This window comes from Bombina bombina, chromosome 5, assembly GCF_027579735.1.
Source record: "Bombina bombina isolate aBomBom1 chromosome 5, aBomBom1.pri, whole genome shotgun sequence".
Classification (NCBI taxonomy): domain Eukaryota; kingdom Metazoa; phylum Chordata; class Amphibia; order Anura; family Bombinatoridae; genus Bombina; species Bombina bombina.
In genome coordinates this window covers 119,396,345-119,415,575 of record NC_069503.1, presented here as the reverse complement: position 1 = coordinate 119,415,575, position 19,231 = coordinate 119,396,345, and the positions used below count along the sequence as shown (strand labels likewise).

Here is a 19,231-nt window from a genome sequence, read left to right as displayed (position 1 = left end):
TTTTTTTCAGTCATGTGACTGCTATTGAAAAGCTTTTGGAAAGCAATGCACTAATTAAAATAGCCAGTAGGTGGAGCTGTCCGCTTGTTTTGCAGCAAAGTTATGCAACTTAACAGCCTTAAATTGATCTGTGTACACAGATCAGACCAGATCTATCGAGCAAAATTTAGCAGGCACTTCCCTATTCTCTTCCTGTCCAGCAGCTTGAGGAGAGGGCTCCTAACTGCTTATTAATCACTCCAGATTGAAATGCACAGAATAGGTGCAGACCCAATATTATCTAACTTGGTAACAATGCAGAGAACTGATTGCAGAAAAATGCAAGTAAAAAAACGTTTTTGTTCATTAAACTTAGTTTGATGATGATGCAGTCTGTTGTGTAATTATTTAATTAGGCGCTGTTAGCAAATGTTTTTGTTCATTAAACTTAATTTGATGATGATACAATCTATATTATTAGTTTTATAATGCTGTTTAGCATTTAAAGTCTTCATTTCAAAGCTTTAAAAATAATGTATTAGGTGTTACTTATAACAATTTTGAGAGGGGCCTGGAACCTAACTCCCTCACTTCCCATTGACTTACATTATAAACTGGGTTTCAATTTACAACGGTTTCGATTTGCAACCATTCCTCCTGGAACCTAACCCTGGCGTAAACTGAAGGCTACCTGTATATATACATTTTCCTAATGGAAGAAGTTGATACTTTTACTGACCCTATATATAATACAATTGAGATACCTTTAAAAGCACATTTCTCTTGTAAAGGTGTATCCAGTCCACGGGTTCATCCATTACTTGTGGGATATTCTCCTTCCCAACAGGAAGCTGCAAGAGGACACCCACAGCAGAGCTGTCTATATAGCTCCTCCCCTAACTGCCACCCCCAGTCATTCTCTTGCAGCTTTCGACAAGAAAAGAAGTATCAAGAGAGATGTGGTGACTTAGTGTAGTTTTTACCTTCAATCAAAAGTTTGTTATTTTTAAACGGTACCGGCGTTGTACTGTTTTTACTCTCAGGCAGAAATTGGAAGAAGACTTCTGCCTGGAGGTTTGATGATCTTAGCGGTTTGTAACTAAGGTCCATTGCTGTTCTCACACATAACTGAAGTGTATGGAAAGAAAACTTCAGTTGGGGGGACGGTCTGCAGATTGCCTGCTTTGAGGTATGTTCAGTATATTTTTTTCTAGAGAGATGATAAGGTCTAGAAAATGCTGACAGTGCCTGGTATATTTAAGGTAAGCCTGATACAGTGATTTAACAACAACTGGGATCATGCTTGCAAAAAGGGATAATATTCATGTTAAAAGCTATACTACTTAGTGTAAAAACGTTTGCATGATTTATAAATAAAAACGTTTTTTCTCTGAGGGTGATAAATCTTTATTTGGGGATTAATTTCCACATGGCTTGTTAGATTACTCCTAGGAGTACTTTTTTAAGGCCCTCTGACTTTGAGTGCATGGTGGGAGGGGCCTATTTTCGTTTTCAGTCTGAGACATCCAGCTTCCCTGAAGGAGTCCTCTGGCTTATAGGACCTCTATAGAGGGTTTTGTTCCTGCAGGGCTGTGGCAGTGTGTTTGACTGTTTGTTAACAGATTTTAAGTTTTTCTAATTTGTTTTTGGACCTGAGGGGTTAATCATCCATTTGCAAGTGGGTGCAATGCTGCTTTAGTCCCTTATACACACTGTAAAAATTTCGTAGAGTTTACTACTATTTTTCACTGTTTTGCAGTTTATGTGGTAGTTTTTTTTCTCTTAAAGGCACAGTACCGTTTTTTATTATTGCTTTTTTCACATTTATTAAAGTGTTTTCCAAGCTTGCTGGTCTGATTACTAGTCTGTTAAACATGTCTGACATAGAGGAAACTCCTTGTCCATTATGTTTAGAAGCCATTGTGGAACCCCCTCTTAGAATGTGTACCAAATGCACTGACCTTTCTATATTATGTCTTTTAAAGATTTATCACCTGAGAGTTATGCCATCTAGCTCTCCCTACGTGTCAGAACCTATAACTCCCGCTCAAGGGACGCCAAGTACAGCTAGCGCGTCCAATGCGTTTACTTTACAAGACATGGCGGCAGTTATGAATCATACCCTCACTGAGGTATTGTCCAAACTGCCAGGGTTACAAGGAAAGCGAGACAGCTCTGGGGCTAGAACAAATACAGAGCTCTCTGACGCTTTAGTAGCTATGTCTGATATACCCTCACAATGTGCAGAAGTTGAAGCAGGAGAGCTTCTATCTGTGGGTGACTTCTCTGATTCAGGGAAGGCGTTACTTCAGTCTGACTCTGAAATGACAGTATTTAAATTTAAGCTTGAACACCTCCGCGTGTTGCTCAGGGAGGTTTTAGCGACTCTGGATGACTGTGACACCATTGTAGTCCCAGAGAAATTGTGTAAAATGGACAAATACTTTGCAGTGCCTGTTTACACTGATGTTTTTCCAATCCCTAAGAGGTTTTCAGAAATTATTACTAAGGAATGGGATAGACCAGGTGTGCCGTTCTCTCCCCCTCCTGCTTTTAAGAAAATGTTTCCTATAGATGCTGCTACACGGGACTTGTGGCAGACGGTCCCTAAGGTGGAGGGAGCAGTCTCTACCCTAGCTAAGCATACAACTATTCCTGTCGAGGACAGTTGTGCTTTCCTAGATCCTATGGATAAGAAATTAGAGGGTTTCCTTAAGAAAATCTTTATACAACAAGGTTTTATTCTCCAGCCTCTTGCATACATTGCCCCAGTCACTGCTGCAGCGGATTTCTGGTTCGAGTCTCTGGAGGAGGCTTTACAGGTAGAGACCCCGTTGGATGATATCCTTGACAGACTTAAAGCTCTTAAGTTAGCCAATTCATTTATTTCTGACACCGTTTTTCATTTAACCAAGCTAACTGCTAAAAATTCAGGTTTTGCCATTCAGGCACGTAGGGCGCTATGGCTTAAATCCTGGTCAGCTGATGTCACTTCAAAGTCTAAACTTCTCAATATCCCCTTCAAAGGGCAGACCCTATTTGGGCCTGGACTGAAGGAGATCATTTCTGATATTACTGGAGGAAAAGGCCACGCCCTTCCCCAGGATAGGTCCAACAAGTTAAGGACCAAACAGACAAATTTTCGTTCCTTTCGAAACTTCAAGAGTGGGGCAGCTTCATCTTCCTCTTCTACAAAACAAGAGGGAAATTTTGCCCAGTCCAAGCTAGTCTGGAGACCTAACCAGGCTTGGAACAAGGGGAAACAGGCCAAAAAGCCTGCTGCTGCCTCTAAGACAGCATGAAGGAGTAGCCCCCGATCCGGGACCGGATCTAGTGGAAGGCAGACTTTCTCTCTTCACCCAGGCTTGCGCAAGAGACGTCCAGGATCCCTGGGCTCTGGAGATTGTTTCCCAGGGATATCTTCTGGATTTCAAAGCTTCATCTCCAAAGGGGAGATTTCATCTCTCACAATTATCTGCAAACCAGATAAAGAGAGAGGCATTCTTACATTGCGTTCAAGACCTACTAGTTATGGGAGTGATCCACCCAGTTCCAAAGGAGGAACAGGGGCAGGGCTTCTATTCAAATCTGTTTATAGTTCCCAAGAAAGAGGGAACTTTCAGACCAATCTTGGATCTCAAGATCCTAAACAAATTTCTCAGGGTCCCATCCTTCAAGATGGAGACTATTCGAACCATCCTACCTATGATCCAGGAGGGTCAATATATGACTACCGTGGATTTAAAGGATGCTTATCTACATATTCCGATACACAGGGATCATCATCAGTTTCTCAGGTTCGCCTTCCTAGACAGGCATTACCAGTTTGTGGCTCTTCCCTTTGGGTTAGCCACGGCACCAAGAATCTTTACGAAGGTTCTAGGGTCCCTTCTGGCGGTTCTAAGACCGTGGGGTATAGCAGTAGCCCCTTACCTAGACGACATCCTGATACAGGCGTCAACTTTTCAAATCGCCAGGTCCCATACGGACATTGTTCTGGCATTCCTAAGGTCTCACGGGTGGAAGGTGAACGAAGGAAAGAGTTCTCTCTCACCTCTCACAAGAGTTTCCTTCCTAGGAACTCTGATAGATTCAGTAGAAATGAAGATTTATCTGACAGAGGTCAGGTTGTCAAAACTTCTAACTTCCTGCCGTGCTCTTTATTCCATTTCTTGTCCGTCAGTGGCTCAGTGTATGGAGGTAATCGGATTAATGGTAGCGGCAATGGACATTGTTCTGTTTGCCTGCCTACATCTCAGACCACTGCAACTTTGCATGCTCAATCAGTGGAATGGGGATTACACAGATTTGTCCCCTCTACTAAATCTGGATCAAGAGACCAGGGATTCTCTTCTCTGGTGGCTATCTCGGGTCCATCTGTCCAAGGGAATGAGTTTCCGCAGGCCAGAATGGACTATAGTAACGACAGATGCCAGCCTTCTGGGCTGGGGTGCAGTCTGGAACTCCCTGAAGGCTCAGGGTTCGTGGACTCATTAGGAGGCCCTCCTTCCGATAAACATTCTGGAACTAAGAGCGATATTCAATGCTCTTCAGGCTTGGCCTCAGCTAGCTGCGGTCAGGTTCATCAGATTTCAGTCGGACAACATCACGACTGTAGCCTATATTAACCATCAGGGGGGAACAAGGAGCCCCCTTGCAATGTTGGAGGTTTCAAAGATAATTCTATGGGCAGAGGTTCACTCTTGCCATCTCTCAGCTATCCATATCCCAGGAGTAGAGAACTGGGAGGCGGATTTTCTAAGTCGGCAGACTTTTCATCCGGGGGAGTGGGAGCTCCATCCGGAGGTATTTGCCCAGTTGATCCAACTTTGGGGCAAACCAGAACTGGATCTCATGGCGTCTCGTCAGAACGCCAAGCTTCCTTGTTACGGGTCCAGGTCCAGGGTTCCCAAGGCAGCGCTGATAGATGCTCTAGCAGCGCCCTGGTCCTTCAGCCTGGCTTATGTGTTTCCACCGTTTCCTCTGCTCCCTCGTCTGATTGCCAAGATCAAGCAGGAGAGAGCTTCGGTGATCTTGATAGCCCCTGCGTGGCCACGCAGGACTTGGTATGCAGATCTGGTGGACATGTCATCCTTTCCACCATGGACTCTGCCGCTAAGGCAGGACCTTCTACTTCAAGGTCCCTTCAAACATCCAAATCTAATTTCTCTGCGTCTGACTGCTTGGAGATTGAACGTTTGATTCTATCAAAGCGTGTTTTTCCGAATCGGTCATTGATACCTTAATTCAGGCTCGAAAGCCTGTCACCAGGAAAATCTATCATAAGATATGGTGTAAATATCTTCATTGGTGTGAATCCAAGGGTTACTCATGGAGTAAGGTCAGGATTCCTAGGATATTATCTTTTCTCCAAGAAGAATTGGAGAAGGGTTTGTCAGCTAGTTCCTTAAAGGGACAGATTTCTGCTCTGTCTATTCTTTTGCACAAACGTCTGGCTGAGGTTCCAGACGTTCAGGCGTTTTGTCAGGCTTTAGTTAGAATCAAGCCTGTGTTTAAACCTGTTGCTCCGCCATGGAGTTTAAATTTAGTTCTTAAAGTTCTTCAAGGCGTTCCGTTTGAACCTTTGCATTCCATAGATATTAAGCTTTTATCTTGGAAAGTTCTGTTTTTAGTAGCTACCTCCTCGGCTCGAAGAGTTTCGGAGTTATCTGCTTTACAATGTGATTCCCCTTATCTGATTTTCCATGCAGATAAGGTAGTGTTACGTACCAAACCTGGGTTTCTTCCTAAGGTGGTATCTAATAAGAATATGAATCAGGAGATTGTTGTTCCTTCACTATGTCCTAATCCTTCTTCAAAGAAGGAACGTCTATTACACAATCTTGATGTGGTTCGTGCTTTAAAGTTTTTTTTACAAGCTACGAAGGATTTTCGTCAAAACATCTGCTTTGTTTGTTGTCTACTCTGGACAGAGGAGAGGCCAAAAGGCTTCGGCAACTTCTCTTTCTTTTTGGCTAAGAAGTATAATACGCTTAGCTTATGAGACTGCTGGCCAGCAGCCTCCTGAAAGAATTACAGCTCATTCTACTAGAGCAGTAGCTTCCACATGGGCTTTTAAACATGAGGCCTCTGTTGAACAGATTTGTAAGGCGGCGACTTGGTCTTCGCTTCATACCTTTTCTAAATTCTATAAATTTGATACTTTTGCTTCTTCGGAGGCTATTTTTGGGAGAAAGGTCTTACAGGCAGTGGTGCCTTCTGTTTAAGTTCCTGCCTTGTCCCTCCCTTCATCCGTGTCATAAAGCTTTGGTATTGGTATCCCACAAGTAATGGATGAACCCGTGGACTGGATACACCTTTTACAAGAGAAAACAAAATTTATGCTTACCTGATAAATTTATTTCTCTTGTGGTGTATCCAGTCCACGGCCCGCCACTGCACCCTATAGTTTCTCCTTTTTTTCTTGCTTGTCTTCGGTCGAATGACTGGGGGTGGCAGTTAGGGGATTAGCTATATAGACAGCTCTGCTGTGGGTGTCCTCTTGCAGCTTCCTGTTGGGAAGGAGAATATCCCACAAGTTATGGATGAACCCGTGGACTGGATACACCACAAGAGAAATAAATTTATCAGGTAAGCATAAATTTTGTTTTTGATCACTTCTTCTAGAAAACCTTTTGTTCTCTTTTGTTTCCTTTTAGAGACAATCTGTATAATTGGATCATCATCATATTTCATACAGATAACCAGGGGTCAAGTCGAGTGGGAACGCATGGGAACGGAGTTCCTGCACTATTTTTGCAGGTGGAAGTAATTTCCCCCTGGAAAGAGAACAGAGACGCTTCAGTTAACACTGCTGCTGTTGGTGAGAGGAGCTGTAGCATAGTCTGGTTAGAGGGATAGTGAGATCCTCTAGTAATGGGCAGTAACACTTCCTTTACACTAAATGCAAGCCTGTCAGCGGTTCTGCTGTGTGATCAGACCGCACTGTGTGGAGCATATGGTGCTTACATTTCTTTGTGGCTTGCTTGGGGTTATTTAGCTCCCCTCAGCAGAAATAGGACTATTACACGTTAAGTGGGTGAGACTCTGTGACAGAGGAGTCGTCTCAGGCCTAAAGGCAACCATTCAACCCTTTATTGGATTTGATTTGCTTTCATTAACCAAAGTGTATAGATTATATACATACAAATATATAGTGTGTGTGTATATAAAACAATATTAATTGTGAGTTGGTGGAAGTCTTAGTGAGTTCCCATACTTTTTTTTTTTTTTTTGTAGGACTTGACCCCTGCAGATAACGTGGATAAAAAGCCTTTTATTTCAGTTGAATTTGAGAGCATGGCCAATTGCTAGAATGGATCAACACCTGTGTGAGTAGAACAAATTACATAGTTTAAGGTACTTTATAGTGCTCAGGGTCCGCAGAGCACTGCTGGTCCAGAGCAAAAACTGCTGCTAATCCAATCAACAGCGCTAGTTACACAGCTGGGTTGTGCGATGCTGATTTGATCAGTAGCAATTTCTGCTCAGGACCAACACTGCTCTATAGCTCTGGAGTGGTACTTATACTATAGGCTAGATTACGAGTTTTGCTTTATGAGTGAAAAAGCAGCGTTAAGCCTCATAACGCTGCTTTTTCACTACCCCTGGTATTACCTACCCCTTGCAGGTTTAGGGGCACCGCACACTTTTTTGGCCTTAACGCAAATTAACTTACGCAATTTGCGTAAAATCTTTTTTCAATGGGACTTCCATAGCGCCGGTATTGCGAGTCTGCCTGGGAGGCCAAAAAGTGAGCGGTAACACTATACCGCCAAGATTCGTAACGCATTCTAAAGTCAGTAGTTAAAGAGTTTTATGTTACAACGCCGTAACATAAAACTCACAACTAAAGTGCTAAAAAGTACACTAACACCCATAAACTACCTATTAACCCCTAAACCGAGGCCCTCCCGCATCGCAAACATTAAAATAAAATTATTAACCCCTAATCTGCCGCTCCGGACATCGCCGCCACAAGAATAAACATATTAACCCCTAAATCGCCACACTCCCACCTCGCAAACACTAGTTAAATATTATTAACCCCTAATCTTACACTTAACACCTAATCTGCCGCCCCCAACATCGCCGACACCTACTTAATGTTATTAACCCCTAATCTGCCGCTTCGGACTTCGCCGCCACTAGAATAAACATATTAGCCCCTAAACCGCCGCACACCTGCCTCGCAAACACTAGTTAAATATTATTAACCCCTAATCTGCCATCCCTAACATCGCCGCCACCTACCTACATTTATTAACCCCTAATCTGCCACCCCAACGTTGCCGACACTATACTATATTAACCCCTAAACCCAAGTCTAACCCTAACACCCCTAACTTAAATATAATTAAAATACATCTAAATGAAACCTACTATTAATAACTAAATAATTCCTATTTAAAACTAAATACTTACCTGTAAAATAAACCCTAAGCTAGCTACAATATAACTAATAGTTACATTGTAGATAGCTTAGGGTTTATTTTTATTTTACTGGCAAGTTTGTATTTATTTTAACTAGGTAGAATAGTTACCAAATAGTTATTAACTACTTAATAACTACCTAGCTAAAATAAATACAAATTTACCTGTAAAATAAAACCTAACCTGTCTTACACTAACACCTAACCTTACACTAAAATTAAATAAATTACCTACATTAAATACAATTAACTAAATTAAATACAATTACCTAAATTACAAAAACAAACACTAAATTACACAAAATAAAAAACAAATTACAAGATATTTAAACTAATTACACCTAATCTATTGGCCCTATCAATATAAAAAAGCCCCCCCAAATAAAAAGAAAACCCTAGCCTAAACTAAACTACCAATAGCCCTTTAAAGGGCCTTTTGTGGGGCATTGCCCCAAAGAAATCAGCTCTTTTACCTGTAAAAAAAAAAAATACAAACAACCCCCCAACAGTAAAACCCCCCACCCACACAACCAACCCCCCCAAATAAAACTCTAACTAAAAAAACCTAAGCTCCCCATTGCCCTGAAAAGGGCATTTGGATGGGCATTGCCCTTAAAAGGGCATTTAGCTCTTTTGCAGCCCAAAGCCCTACCAATAAACCCTTAAAAAATACTAACACTAACCCCCGAAGATCCACTTACAGTTTTGAAGACCGGACATCCATCGTGAACGAAGCCGGGAGAAGTCCTCAACGAAGCGGCAAGAAGTCCTCAACGAAGCCGGGAGAAGTCTTCATCCAAGCCGGGAGAAGTGGTCCTCTAGACGGGCAGAAGTCTTAATCCAGACGGCATCTTCTATCTTCATCCATCCGGCGCGGAGCGGGTCCATCTTCAAGACATCCGGCGTGGAGCATCCTCTTCTTATGATGACTCCCGACGAATGAAGGTTCCTTTAAGTGATGTCATCCAAGATGGCATCCCTTAGATTCCGATTGGCTGATAGAATTCTATCAGCCAATCGGAATTAAGGTTGAAAAAATCCTATTGGCTGATCCAATCAGCCAATAGGATTGAGCTCGCATTCTATTGACTGATTGGAACAGCCAATAGAATGAGAGCTCAATCCTATTGGCTGATTGCATCAGCCAATAGGATTTTTTCAACCTTAATTCCGATTGGCTGATAGAATTCTATCAGCCATTTGGAATCTAAGGGATGCCATCTTGGATGACGTCACTTAAAGGAACCTTCATTCGTCGGAAGTCGTCGGAAGAAGAGGATGCTCCGCGCCGGATGTCTTGAAGATGGACCCGCTCCGCGCCGGATGGATGAAGATAGAAGATGCCGTCTGGATTAACACTTCTGCCTGTCTGGAGGACCACTTCTCCCGGCTTGGATGAAGACTTCTTGCCGCTTTGTTGAGGACTTTTCCCGGCTTCGTTGAGGATGGATGTCTCCCGGCTTCGTTGAGGATGGGTGTCCGGTCTTCAAAACTGTAAGTGGATCTTCAGGGGTTAGTGTTAGGTTTTTTTAAGGGTTTATTGGGTGGGTTTTATTTTTAGGTTAGGGCTTTGGGCTGCAAAAGAGCTAAATGCCCTTTTAAGGGCAATGCCTATCCAAATGCCCTTTTCAGGGCAATGGGGAGCTTAGGTTTTTTTAGTTAGGGTTTTATTTGGGGGGTTGTTTGTGTGGGTGGTGGGTTTCACTGTTGGGGGGTTATTTGTATTGTTTTTTACAGGTAAAAGAGCTGATTCCTTAGGGGCAATGCCCCGCAAAAGGCCCTTTTAAGGGCTATTGGTAGTTTAGTTTAGGCTAGGGTTTTTTTTTATTTTGGGGGTGCTTTTTTATTTTGATAGGGCTATTAGATTAGGTGTAATTAGTTTAAATATCTTGTAATTTGTTTTTATTTTGTGTAATTTAGTGTTTGTTTTTTGTAATTTAGGTAATTGTATTTAATTTAGTTAATTGTATTTAATTTAGGTAATTTATTTAACTGTAGTGTAAGGTTAGGTGTTAGTGTAAGACAGGTTAGGTTTTATTTTACAGGTAAATTTGTATTTATTTTAGCTAGGTAGTTATTAAATAGTTAATAACTATTTGGTAACTATTCTACCTAGTTAAAATAAATACAAACTTGCCTGTAAAATGAAAATAAACCCTAAGCTATCTACAATGTAACTATTAGTTATATTGTAGCTAGCTTAGGGTTTATTTTACAGGTAAGTATATAGTTTTAAATAGGAATTATTTAGTTATTAATAGTAGGTTTTCTTTAGATTTCTTTTAATTATATTTAAGTTAGTGGGTGTTAGTGTTAGGGTTAGACTTAGGTTTAGGGGTTAACAACTTTAGTATAGTGGCAGCGACGTTGGGGGCGGCAGATTAGGGGTTAATAAATGTAAATAGGTGGCGGCAGATTAGGGGTTAATAAGTATAATGTAGGTGTCGGCGATGTCGGGGGCGGCAGATTAGGGGTTAATAAGTGTAATGTAGGTGTCGGGGGCGGCAGATTAGGGAGTTAATAAGTGTAATGTAGGTGTCGGCGATGTCGGGGGAAGCAGATTAGGGGTTAATAAGTGTAATGTAGGTGTTGGCGATGTCGGGGGCGGCAGATTAGGGGTTAATAAGTATAATGTAGGTGTCGGCGATGTCGGGGGTGGCCGATTAGGGGTTAATAAGTGTAATGTAGGTGTTGGCGATGTCGGGGGCGGCAGATAGGGGGTTAATAAGTGTAATGTAGGTGTCGGGGACGGCACATTAGGGGTTAATAAGTGTAATGTAGGTGTCGGCGATGCCGGGGGCGGCAGATTAGGGGTTAATAAGTGTAATGTAGGTGTCGGCGATGTCGGGGGCGGCAGATTAGGGGTTAAAAAGTGTAATGTAGGTGTCGGCGATGTCGGGGGCAGCACATTAGGGGTTAATAAGTGTAATGTAGGTGGCGGCGATGTCGGGGGCGGCAGATTAGGGGTTAATAAGTGTAATATTAGGGGTGTTTAGACTCGGGAATTATGTTAGGGTGTTAGGTGTAAACATAAATTTTGTTTCCCCATAGGAATCAATGGGGCTGTGTTAATGAGCTTTACGCTGCTTTATTGCAGGTGACTTTTTTTCAGATGGCTCTCCCCATTGATGTCTATGGGGAAATTGTGCACGAGCACGTATAACCAGCTCACCGCTGACTTAAGCAGCACTGGTATTGGAGTGTGGTATGGAGCACAATTTTGCTCTATGCTCACTTCTTGCCTGATAATGTCTGGTTTATGAAAACCTGTAATACCAGCGCTGTCGGTAAGTGAGCACTGCAAATAACTTTGAAGTTAGCACCGCACCCCTCATAACGCAAAACTCGTAATCTAGCTCTATGTTTTTAACCTCTTTGCAGGGGTTAAGCACATAGAGGTGCAGGTTAACTAGCCTTAAAATTGAGTTCTCTAATTAATTTGAGAATGTAAATTTTTGACTAAAATGACCCTTTAACATACTCAAAGTACTAAAGTATGTTTATACAGAGTATACTAGGTATTTAAAACTTGCAAAATGCAGGCTCATTTTGTTTAAATTTTTTATTGGGTTTGCTAAATATTTATGAACTAGTCCTAAAGCCTGTGTACATGGGCTAATTTTGTTTAAATACAGCGGTTCCAACCCTTGCTCCCTCTTTCTCCCCCCTCTCTTTTGCGCTCTCTCTCTCTCCCTCTTTTGCTCTCTCCCCCCTCTTTTGCTCTCTCCCCCCTCTTTTGCTCTCTCCCCCCTCTTTTGCTCTCTCCCCCTCTTTTGCTCTCTTTCTCTTCCCCCCTCTTTTGCTTTCTCTCTCCTCCTCTTTTGCTCTCTCTCCCCCCTCTTTTGCTCTCTCCCCCCTCTTTTGCTCTCTTTCTCTCCCCCCCCCTCTTTTGCTTTCTCTCTCCTCCTCTTTTGCTCTCTCTCTCTCCCCCCTCTTTTGCTCTCTCTCCCCCCCTTTTTTTGCTCCCCCCCTCTTTTGCTCTCCCCCCCTCTATTGCTCTCAATCTCCCCCTCCCTCTCTCTCTCTCTCCCCCCCCCTCTTTTGCTCTCTTTATCTTTTCCCCCTCCTTTGCTCTCTCTCCCCCTCTCTTTTGCTCCCTCTCCCCCCTTTCTTTTGCGCTCTCTCCCCCATCTCTTTTGCACTCTCTCTCTCTCCCCCTTCTCTTTTGCGCTCTCTCTCCCCCTTCTCTTTTGCGCTCTCTGTCCCCATCTTTTGTGCTCTCTCTCTCCCCCCTCTTTTAAACCCTCTCTCTCCCCCTCTTTTGCGCTCTCTCTCCCCCTCTTGCACTCTCTCTCTCTCCACCTCTTTTGCGCTCTCTCTCTCCCCCTCTTTTGCGCTCCCTCTCTCCCCCTCTTTTGCGCTCTCTCTCTCCCCCTCTTTTGCGCTCTCTCTCTCCCCCTCTTTTGCGCTCTCTCTCCCCCTCTTTTGCGCTCTCTCTCTCCCCCTCTTTTGCGCTCTCTCTCTCCTCCTCTTTTGTGCTCTCTTTCTCCCCCTCTTTTGTGCTCTCCCCCCTCTATTGCTCTCAATCTCCCCCTCCCTCTCTCTCTCTCTCTCTCCCCTCCCTCTTTTGCTCTCTTTATCTTTTCCCCCTCTTTTGCTCTCTCTCCCCCTCTCTTTTGCTCCCTCTCCCCCCTTTCTTTTGCGCTCTCTCCCCCATCTCTTTTGCACTTTCTCTCTCCCCCTTCTCTTTTGTGCTCTCTCTCCCCCTTCTCTTTTGCGCTCTCTCTCCCCCTTCTCTTTTGCGCTCTCTGTCCCCCATCTTTTGCGCTCTCTCTCTCCCCCCTCTTTTGTGCTCTCTCTCCCCCTCTTTTGCACTCTCTCTCTCCCCCTCTTTTGCACGCTCTCTTTCCCCCTCTTTTGCGCTCTCTCTCTCCCCCCTTTTGTGCTCTCTCTCTCTCTCCTCCTCTTTTGCGCTCTTTCTCCCCCTCTTTTGTGCTCTCTTTCTCCCCCTCTTTTGTTCTCTCTTTCTCCCCCTCTTTTGTGCTCTTTCTCCCCCTCTTTTGTGCTCTTTCTCCCCCTCTTTTGTGCTCTCTCTCCCCCTCTTTTGCTCTCTCCCCCTCTTTTGCTCTCTCCCCCTCTTTTGCTCTCTCCCCCTCTTTTGTTCTCTCCCCCTCTTTTGCGCTCTCTCTCTCCCCCTCTTTTGCGTTCTCTCTCCCCCTCTTTTGCGTTCTCTCTCCCCCTCTTTTGTGCTTTCTCTCCCCCTCTTTTGCGCTTTCTCTCCCCCTCTTTTGCGCTTTCTCTCCCCCTCTTTTGCTCTCTCCCCCTCTTTTGCGCTCTCTCTCTCCCCCTCTTTTGCATTCTCTCTCCCCCTCTTTTGCGTTCCCTCTCCCCCTCTTTTGCTCCCTCTCCCCCTCTTTTGCTCCCTCTCCCCCTCTTTTGCTCTCTCTCTCCCCCTCTTTTGCTCCCTCTCCCCCTCTTTTGCTCTCTCTCTCCCCCTCTTTTGCTCTCTCTCTCCCCCTCTTTTGCTCTCTCTCTCCCTCTCTTTTGCACTCTCTCTCCCCCTCTCTTTTGCACTCTCTCTCCCCTCTCTTTTGCTATCTCTCTACCCCCCTCTTTTGCTCTATCCCCCTCTTTTGCTCGCTCTCTCTTTCTCTCCCCCCTCTTTTGCTCTCTCTCTCTCTCTCGCTCTCTCTTTCCCCCACTCTTTTGCTCTCTCTCCTCCTCTTTTGCTCTCTCTCTCCCTCTCTTTTGCTTCCCCCTACTCTCTTTTGCTCTCTCTCCCCTCTGTTTCTCCCCTCTCTTTTGCTCGCTTTCTCTCATTCCTCCCTCTCTTTTGCTCTTTCCTTCCTCTCTTTTGGTCTCTCCTCTCTCTATCCCCCTCTTTTGCGCTCTCTCTCTCTCCCCCTCTTTTGCGCACTCTCTCCCCCTCTTTTGTGCTATCTTTCTCCCCCTCTTTTGTGCTATCTTTCTCCCCCTCTTTTGTGCTATCTTTCTCCCCCTCTTTTGTGCTCTCTTTCTCCCCCTTTTTTGTGCTCTCTTTCTCCCCCTCTTTTGTGCTCTCTTTCTCCCCCTCTTTTGTGCTCTCTTTCTCCCCCTCTTTTGTGCTCTCTTTCTCCCCCTCTTTTGTGCTCTCTTTCTCCCCCTCTTTTGTGCTCTCTTTCTCCCCCTCTTTTGCGCTCTCTTTCTCCCCCTCTTTTGCGCTCTCTCTCCCCCTCTTTTGCGCCCCCTCTCTCCCCCTCTTTTGCGCTCTCTCTCCCCCTCTTTTGCGCTCTCTCCCCCTCTTTTGCGCTCTTTCTCCCCCTCTTTTGTGCTCTCTTTCTCCCCCTCTTTTGTGCTCTCTTTCTCCCCCTCTTTTGTGCTCTCTTTCTCCCCCTCTTTTGTGCTCTCTTTCTCCCCCTCTTTTGTGCTCTCTTTCTCCCCCTCTTTTGTGCTCTCTTTCTCCCCCTCTTTTGTGCTCTCTTTCTCCCCCTCTTGTGCTCTCTCTCCCCCTTTTGCATTCTCTCTCTCCCCCTCTTTTGCTTTCTCTCTCCCCCTCTTTTGCGTTTTCTCTCCCCCTCTTTTGCTTTCTCTCTCCCCCTCTTTTGCTCCCTCTCCCCCTCTTTTGCTCTCTCTCTCCCCCTCTTGCTCTCTCTCTCCCTCTCTTTTGCACTCTCTCTCCCCCTCTCTTTTGCGCTCTCTCTCCCCTCTCTTTTGCTATCTCTCTACCCCCCTCTTTTGCTCTATCCCCCCTCTTTTGCTCGCTCTCTCTCTCTTTCTCTCCCCCCTCTTTTGCTCTCTCTCTCTCTCGCTCTCTCTTTCCCCCACTCTTTTGCTCTCTCTCCTCCTCTTTTGCTCTCTCTCCTCCTCTTTTGCTCTCTCTCCCCTCTGTTTCCCTCCTCTCTTTTGCTCGCTTTCTCTCATTCCTCCCTCTCTTTTGCTCTTTCCTTCCTCTCTTTTGGTCTCTCCTCTCTCTCTCCTCCTCTTTTGCGCTCTCTCTCTCTCCCCCTCTTTTGCGCTCTCTCTCCCCCTCTTTTGCACTCTCTCTCTCTCCCCCTCTTTTGCGCTCTCTCTCCCCCTCTTTTGCACTCTCTCTCCCCCTCTTTTGCGCTCTCTCTCTCCCCCTCTTTTGTGCTCTCTTTCTCCCCCTCTTTTGTGCTCTCTTTCTACCCCTCTTTTGTGCTCTCTTTCTCCCCCTCTTTTGTGCTCTCCCCCCCTCTATTGCTCTCAATCTCCCCCTCCCTCTCTCTCTCTCTCTCTCTCTCTCTCTCTCCCCTCCCTCTTTTGCTCTCTTTATCTTTTCCCCCTCTTTTGCTCTCTCTCCCCTCTCTTTTGCTCCCTCTCCCCCTTTCTTTTGCGCTCTCTCCCCCATCTCTTTTGCACTCTCTCTCTCCCCCTTCTCTTTTGCGCTCTCTCTCCCCCTTCTCTTTTGCGCTCTCTGTCCCCCATTTTTTGCTCTCTCTCTCTCCCCCCTCTTTTAAACTCTCTCTCTCCCCCTCTTTTGCACTCTCTCTCTCCCCCTCTTTTGCACTCTCTCTTTCCCCCTCTTTTGCACTCTCTCTTTCCCCCTCTTTTGCGCTCTCTCTCTCCCCCTCTTTTGCGCTCTCTCTCTCCCCCTCTTTTGCGCTCTCTCTCTCCCCCTCTTTTGCACTCTCTCTCTCCCCCTCTTTTGTGCGCTCTTTCTCCCCCTCTTTTGTGCGCTCTTTCTCCCCCTCTTTTGTGCTCTCTTTCTCCCCCTCTTTTGTGCTCTCTTTCTCCCCCTCTTTTGTGCTCTCTTTCTCCCCCTCTTTTGTGCTCTCTTTCTCCCCCTCTTTTGTGCTCTCTTTCTCCCCCTCTTTTGTGCTCTCTTTCTCCCCCTCTTTTGTGCTCTCTTTCTCCCCCTCTTGTGCTCTCTCTCCCCCTTTTGCATTCTCTCTCTCCCCCTCTTTTGCATTCTCTCTCCCCCTCTTTTGCATTCTCTCTCCCCCTCTTTTGTGCTTTCTCTCCCCCTCTTTTGCGCTTTCTCTCCCCCTCTTTTACGCTTTCTCTCCCCCTCTCTTTTGCACTCTCTCTCTCCCCCTTTCTTTTGCGCTCTCTCTCCCCCTCTTTTGCTCTCTCTCTCCCCCTCTTTTGCTCTCTCTCTCCCCCTCTTTTGCTCTCTCCCTCTTTTGCAATCTCTCTCCCCCTCTTTTGCGCTCTCTCTCTCTCCCCCTTTCTTTTGTGCTCTCTCTCCCCCTCTTTTGCTCTCTCTCTCCCCCTCTTTTGCTCTCCCCCTCTTTTGTGCTTTCTCTCCCCCTCTTTTGTGCTTTCTCTCCCCCTCTTTTGCGCTTTCTCTCCCTTTCTTTTGCGCTTTCTCTCCCCCTCTTTTACGCTTTCTCTCCCCCTCTCTTTTGCACTCTCTCTCTCCCCCTCTCTTTTGCGCTCTCTCTCTCCCCCTTTTTTTTGTGCTCTCTCTCCCCCTCTTTTGCTCCCTCTCCCCCTCTTTTGCTCTCTCTCTCCCCCTCTTGCTCTCTCCCTCTCTTTTGCGCTCTCTCTACCCCCCTCTTTTGCTCTATCCCCCCTCTTTTGCTCGCTCTCTCTCTCTCTTTCTCTCCCCCCTCTTTTGCTCTCTCTCTCTCTCTCTCTCTCTCGCTCTCTCTTTCCCCCACTCTTTTGCTCTCTCTCCTCCTCTTTTGCTCTCTCTCCTCCTCTTTTGCTCTCTCTCTCCCTCTCTTTTGCTTCCCCCTACTCTCTTTTGCTCTCTCTCCCCTCTGTTTCCCTCCTCTCTTTTGCTCGCTTTCTCTCATTCCTCCCTCTCTTTTGCTCTTTCCTTCCTCTCTTTTGGTCTCTCCTCTCCCTCTCCTCCTCTTTTGCGCTCTCTCTCTCTCCCCCTCTTTTGCGCTCTCTCTCTCCCCCTCTTTTGCACTCTCTCTCCCCCTCTTTTGCGCTCTCTTTCTCCCCCTCTTTTGTGCTCTCTTTCTCCCCCTCTTTTGTGCTCTCTTTCTACCCCTCTTTTGTGCTCTCTTTCTCCCCCTCTTTTGTGCTCTCCCCCCCTCTATTGCTCTCAATCTCCCCCTCCCCCCCCCCCCCCCCCCTCTCTCTCTCTCTCTCTCTCTCTCTCTCCCCTCCCTCTTTTGCTCTCTTTATCTTTTCCCCCTCTTTTGCTCTCTCTCCCCCTCTCTTTTGCTCCCTCTCCCCCTTTCTTTTGCGCTCTCTCCCCCATCTCTTTTGCACTCTCTCTCTCCCCCTTCTCTTTTGCGCTCTCTCTCCCCCTTCTCTTTTGCGCTCTGTCCCCCATTTTTTGCTCTCTCTCTCTCTCCCCCCTCTTTTAAACTCTCTCTCTCCCCCTCTTTTGTACTCTCTCTTTCCCCCTCTTTTGCACTCTCTCTTTCCCCCTCTTTTGCGCTCTCTCTCCCCCTCTTTTGCGCTCTCTCTCTCCCCCTCTTTTGCGCTCTCTCTCCCCCTCTTTTGCGCTCTCTCTCTCCCCCTCTTTTGCGCTCTCTCTCTCCCCCTCTTTTGCGCTCTTTCTCCCCCTCTTTTGTGCTCTCTTTCTCCCCCTCTTTTGTGCTCTCTTTCTCCCCCTATTTTGTGCTCTCTTTCTCCCCCTCTTTTGTGCTCTCTTTCTCCCCCTCTTTTGTGCTCTCTTTCTCCCCCTCTTTTGTGCTCTCTTTCTCCCCCTCTTTTGTGCTCTCTCCCCCTCTTTTGCATTCTCTCACCCTCTTTTGCATTTTCTCTCCCCCTCTTTTGTGCTTTCTCTCCCCCTCTTTTGCGCTTTCTCTCCCCCTCTTTTACGCTTTCTCTCCCCCTCTCTTTTACGCTCTCTCTCTCCCCCTCTCTTTTGCGCTCTCTCTCTCCCCCTTTCTTTTGTGCTCCCTCTCCCCCTCTTTTGCTCTCTCTCTCCCCCTCTTTTGCTCTCCCCCTCTTTTGCAATCTCTCTCCCCCTCTTTTGCTCCCTCTCCCCCTCTTTTTTGCTCTCTCTCTCCCCCTCTTTTGCTCTCCCCCTCTTTTGTGCTTTCTCTCCCCCTCTTTTGTGCTTTCTCTCCCCCTCTTTTGTGCTTTCTCTCCCCCTCTTTTGTGCTTTCTCTCCCCCTCTTTTGTGCTTTCTCTCCCCCTCTTTTGCGCTTTCTCTCCCCCTCTTTTGCGCTTTCTCTCCCCCTCTTTTGCGCTTTCTCTCCCCCTCTTTTACGCTTTCTCTCTCCCCCTCTCTTTTGTGCTCCCTCTCCCCCTCTTTCTTTTGTGCTCCCTCTCCCCCTCTTTTGCTCCCTCTCCCCCTCTTTTGCTCCCTCTCCCCCTCTTTTGCTCCCTCTCCCCCTCTTTTGCTCTCTCTCTCCCCCTCTTTTGCTCTCTCTCTCCCTCTCTTTTGCGCTCTCTCTCCGCTCTCTTTTGCTATCTCTCTACCCCCCTCTTTTGCTCTCTCCCCCCTCTTTTGCTCGCTCTCGCTCTCTCTCCCCCACTCTTTTGCTCTCTCTCCTCCTCTTTTGCTCTCCCTCCTCCTCTTTTGCTCTCTCTCTCCCTCTCTTTTGCTTCCCCCTACTCTCTTTTGCTCTCTCTCCCCTCTGTTTCCCCCCTCTCTTTTGCTCGCTTTCTCTCATTCCTCCCTCTCTTTTGCTCTTTCCTTCCTCTCTTTTGGTCTCTTCTCTCTCTCTCTCTCTCTCTCTCTCTCTCTCTCTCTCTCTCTCTCTCTCTCTCTCTCTCTCTCTCTCTTTGTTTTTCTCTCTCTTTTTTTCTCTCTCTTTTTTCTCCCCCTCTTTTGTGCTCTCTTTCTCCCCCTCTTGTGCTCTCTCTCCCCCTTTTGCATTCTCTCTCTCTCCCCCTCTTTTGCATTTTCTCTCCCCCTCTTTTGTGCTTTCTCTCCCCCTCTTTTGTGCTTTCTCTCCCCCTCTTTTGCGCTTTCTCTCCCCCTCTTTTGCGCTTTCTCTCCCCCTCTTTTACGCTTTCTCTCCCCC

The 19,231-nt window shown here is 46.2% G+C and overlaps 1 protein-coding gene across 1 annotated transcript in view; it reads left to right on the top strand.

Annotated features, from left to right (window-relative positions):
* The first annotated feature begins 6,643 nt into the window (after positions 1-6,643).
* The window catches only part of LOC128660054 (gastrula zinc finger protein XlCGF26.1), a 91,232-nt gene continuing 78,644 nt past the window's right edge, over positions 6,644-19,231 (top strand). Inside the window, exons 1-2 of the mRNA XM_053713652.1 lie at positions 6,644-6,802; positions 7,219-7,310. Coding sequence (XP_053569627.1) covers positions 7,295-7,310 — 16 coding nt within the window. The 5' untranslated portion in view covers positions 6,644-6,802; positions 7,219-7,294. The remainder of the gene's footprint in view (positions 6,803-7,218; positions 7,311-19,231) is intronic.